Consider the following 4,906-nt stretch of genomic DNA (forward strand, 5'->3'; position numbering starts at 1 on the left):
GGACACCACTTCATGGAAGAGCAGTTAGCACCTGGAAAGGTGTTAGAACTGGAGCAACCATATTAATTATACTAATTATATACTAACAATACAATGAATAATGTTAGATTGCAATAAGAGGGAAAAACTAAACCTGTATTTAATGAAAATTAATATACTGAATAAATACTTTCAAACTTTTCTCTTTTCAACTCTGAACTTCGGTCTTAAAGAAATTATTCTGGCATTAGGCAACAGGAATGGTAGAAAAGTAGATGACAAATCAGCTACACACAGAAATGAAAGACAAAATAGTACTGGCACTCAACATGCTTTGTTTAGAAATGTCAGAGTTCCAGTCATTATAAAGATTCTAATTTATGATTTCAATTTGTGGTATGCTCTGGGAAAAAAAATGGACACTTTCAGCTCCCAAGACACATCATTTAATGGTATTTGGCCATAAACCACCTGTGAAGGGCTTAGAAATTATTATGTACTGTACCTCAGCAGGGTGCCCCTATGTCGTTATTGATGTAAAATGAAGGCAGATTTAAGTGCAAACAAATGTTACCCAACTACAGAATACCCTTTATTGTCCTTTGCTATCTGTGCAAGCAGGCAATGGCAACAGCAAAACAGGGAGATTTGTTTAGGAAATCTCTGGACATGCAGAGATTTTCATGACAGAAGTACCTCCTGGCCAGAGCATCGTGGTACATACTCCAAACCACGAGGGGGCGCTGTCTTCAGGCTCCGGGTCTACAGACAGATGCACCCTGGGGCTATAAATCCACCCTCCTAGGAGCCACTGTGGTGCCATTTCCTTAATAAAAGGTAGTCCTGATCTACCCAAGGTAACAAGAGGATTCTCACAGTTTGTGGAAAGACTGAAAGTGCCAATTACAACTACATGCCTTAAACAAGTTTCTGAGGCCAAAATGTGTACCTGTCTTCTGTCCTTTAATTGTTCATTTCTTCCGGAATGGCTCTATGTAAATCAAAGTCTTTCAGCTCTCCAGGCACTATTTAGAGTGATTCTAAACTGAGGCCAAAACGTAATACACAACGAGAACCTGAAATAGTCAAGAGGAATTGTTTCCATGGATGAAGTACAGAACAAATGTTACTTTGTACAAGGTGATGACAGGCCTCGCCACAAAACCTGGATGCCTACTCTTATATAACTGAGTGCCCCCAATCTCAGTTACCAGAACCAACCTTCTTACTTATTATAATCAAAGGCAGCAAAAAGATACAACTAACTCTAGGGGAACAGAAATGGTGGAGCAAAGGCACACACTCTCAACAGGCAGCAAGGCTGGGGTTTGAAGGGCATGGGCCCAGGGCCCAGCTCCTCTGGGTCTGCATCCTTGCTCTAATGTTCACTAACCTTGGGCATTTACTTTGTGCCTCATTTTCTTCATCTGTGAAATGAGGATGATGACAGGACCCACCTCACGCGGTCGTGACGGGGTCAACGAGGAACTGGGCCTGGCACACAGGGAGCACTCAGTAAACTTTGGCTACAATTAGCCCAAAAGGGTACAACCCTTGTGTTTACGTGAATATTTCCAGTCCTGGCACATGTGATTGTTCAAGGAATGCCGACCAACTGACCAAATGAAAGCAAGACATTAGCGAAGAGAGAAAAACTAAATGTGAGAACTCTGGCTGGCTGACAAGTTTGGCAAGACCTTGTTTTAAATAAATAATTTCCAAAGAGTAATGTTAAGATCAAGCTTGAGATTCTGGTTTCTCATCGAATTTCACTAATTAAAATTTATTATTTCAATATACAAAGATGTGGTGGTAGAAAAGGAAGCACACAATAAATTTGTGAAACTCTTCCCTAACCATCTTCCCTTTCAGCACAGTGTTTAGTAAATGCTGTAGCAGATACGTTCATAAGCGCATCAGAGTTTTGCCAAAGATGAATCTACGCGTAGTCTCGTCATAATACTTTTTTATTACAATATCCAAAAAACTGGGTATGCAAGTTTAGGAGAATCTCAAGACCCCTTCTTCAATCTTAGGAATGTGCCATCTCAAGACGTATATTTAAACTATAAAGAAATTTAAATGTAAAGAAAAAGAAAATGCAATTTTCTTTATAAACATTCTGTGTCTCTCACTACCAATCACATATTCTCTGTAAACCCTAAAAAATTTCCCTGTAAAGCAAATTACATATATGTATATATACACGTATATATAGTGTGTATGTGTGTGTCTATGTCTATACACACACGTACACACACACATATATATATATAAAGTGTTGGTAGAGCCCCTTCCCCAAAGATCAGCTGTTTTCCATAATCATCTGTATTAGTGTCAACAAACGGCTATAGGTACATATGACTTTGAGAATTAAATACATAATTATAAAATTCAAGCAAGCAGAAGGGCAAGAGGAAAAAGCACTATGTGGATGGCACATTTGGGGGTAAACTACCAAAACATTCTATTCTTTGAGTCACCGGTTCTCTCTTTTGCGGACTGAGTTTCAAGGATGTTCTTTCTTTATTGCAAGCACAGCCCAAAATGCACTAGACAGGTTCCTGTAACGATAATCTTACCTGGTAGTTCAGTGCTATCATCAAACACGTTCACTCTCTGGAGGGTTTGGGAAGCAACGTGAGAGCAAAGGGCAGCTGAACAAGCGCTTCTGGGACCTAGAAACTCCTGATATGCTACGTAGTAAGCAAAAGGGCCCCAGAGCTCCCGGCCACCACCTTCTTGAGTGTCCTCTATCTCACTTAATTAAAAGCAGCTTTAGTGCATCCAACTGTGCCCAATGCCTTTCTCACGAGGGGTTCTGTTAGCGTGAACAATTTGAACAGACTAACACCATTTCCAACTGAAAAAGAATAAAGCAAACAAACGTGCCTCTCTTCAGTCTCCAAATTCTACGAACCTAGTGTGGGGGGCTGGACTTGGGCATGGATGTGAGCACTCGAGATGGCTGCTTAAGGTTTAAACCTAAGGCAAACGCAACACAAAGAGAACCGAGTAAAAAGATAAACTCGCAAAGGAACCCACTAAAGGACGCACCACCAGACAGAGCACAACCCTCTGCAGGAGAAGCCAGTGGCTTCAGCCTTCCTCTTCAGGCGGATGAGCTCTGCTCTGCAAACGTGAGTGTTGGACCTAAGGCCTGTAGCTGGAAGAGGACGGGGGGAGGGGAGTCCGCCTCGACCGTCACTGAAGGGCTTTGACGAGGTATAACTTGTCCCCGTGTTCGCTGGTGAAGATCGGTGCCTTTTTGTAGTGTTCCACCAACTCGTCCATGGTGTGAAATCGCCGCTGCCCGATACAGTAGACATTGTCCACGAGCTGCACCTTGAAATGCTTGTTCTTCCCTGATGCTTTAAGAGAGACGGAGAAGTCACTGGGCTGGGGAGGAAGCAGAGCACAAGTTATGACCTGGTCACAGACAGAAGACTCCAGAAACACTCAAGCCATCCATAAACTTAAAGAACAAACTGAGAATGGACGTTCTTGACTCTGGGAGCTGTACATCCTGGACTCGTAAATATTTTGGGTCCCACAGTCTGCCTTTTCCACTTATCCAAATCCAAACCACCCTACAGCTCAGCCAGCGAGGTCTCTGGGTGAACACCGAGAGCAGCGTTGAAGGTTGAGAATGGCCCAGAGGTATCCCAAGGTTCTGAAGTTCTGAATCAAAGAAAATATTAAATTTTGCCTAGTACAGTTTTGGTGCTAAATGAATTTGTTATTTGAAACTTGGGAACCCATCACAGAATGCGCAGCACCTGTGTTAACCTGAACACTGAAGAAACGAAGTTTCCCTTCCCATGCTATTTGTGATAAACTGGGAATTTATTAAAAGTGGTCTGCGTATAGAGAATTGAAAATTATTTCGCCAACTAGGTCCCTTAGAAATGAGTCATTGAAGAACCCTGCTGTCATAGATGATCACGTGAACAAGTCCTCTCCACATAATGTTCTAAACAGCGCAAAAAACAATATTCTAAGTAACCCTCTGATTGCACAATTCTCAAATCATTACTATTTTCACAGAATTAAACACAACGAATGCCCGCTAGCCTCAGCGTTAAAATCCAAATTAACTGCTGAGCGTGGCTTTGAATATAAAACAAACTAAAGCAGGTGCTGCCTGACACACGAGCAAGGCTGGAGTGCCAGCATCTTCGTCACCGTCACTATTATTAGTTCTCGCAGATTAGGACAAGCACCACGGCCGGTCGTATTGCATTAATGCAGCAACAGGATGTACGGCTACCAACAGCTTACTGCTCTTCTGATGGTTTCAGGTTTTCCCTAAAGTAATTTTTATTTTTAGTTTCAACTTTCTCACTATGAATACTCTATATATTCTATAAGCACACACACACACACACACACACACACACACACATTCTTCTTCTTTCCTGTGCCATAAGTTGTACCTTTAGGAAAAGATTGAGGGGGTCTCATTTTAAAGCTTACCGTGAGCCAAGCACTGTGCAAGTTTTATAGACACTTTAACTCATTCATAGAAAGCGTGGCATCGTTTTTAGCAAAGGTAGTGTGTGAACGCATCCTACTAAGGGTGTGACAGACTCCACCGTAATTAAGCCAAATGATCAGCAGATGACTTTTCAAACAGGGACATTTGCTTCTGATTTAAGCTCTGATTCAGCATCATGGTATGTACATGTGTTTATGTGTGTGTTACAGCCATAAAACTGAGGCAGCAGGAAGATCCTTTTTAATTTCGGGGGCTCCTGAGCGGAAATCAGGTAAGAAAAGAACACCAACTTCATTCACACAAAGCAGGAGTGTTCGAAATTTGCGGTGTTCTTAATTGCAACTGAGCAGATTTTCCTCAGAAAATCAGAGAACCAGCAGTCTACATACTAACCCACACTGCTACGTGGTACCACTGAGCAGCTCTAAA

General features: G+C 42.0%; 1 protein-coding gene across 3 annotated transcripts in view; it reads right to left on the reverse strand.

Annotated features, from left to right (window-relative positions):
- Positions 1–1,928: 1,928 nt before the first annotated feature.
- The window catches only part of NCK2 (NCK adaptor protein 2), a 183,692-nt gene continuing 180,714 nt past the window's right edge, over positions 1,929–4,906 (reverse strand). For all 3 annotated transcript variants that reach the window (XM_023733788.1, XM_023733793.1, XM_004369300.2), the window contains one exon: positions 1,929–3,378. In XM_023733788.1, the coding sequence (XP_023589556.1) occupies positions 3,184–3,378 (195 nt within the window). In that variant the 3' untranslated portion in view covers positions 1,929–3,183. The remainder of the gene's footprint in view (positions 3,379–4,906) is intronic.

The sequence above is a fragment of the Trichechus manatus genome, unplaced genomic scaffold (genome assembly GCF_000243295.1).
Source record: "Trichechus manatus latirostris isolate Lorelei unplaced genomic scaffold, TriManLat1.0 scaffold00004, whole genome shotgun sequence".
Taxonomy (NCBI): Eukaryota; Metazoa; Chordata; class Mammalia; order Sirenia; family Trichechidae; genus Trichechus; species Trichechus manatus.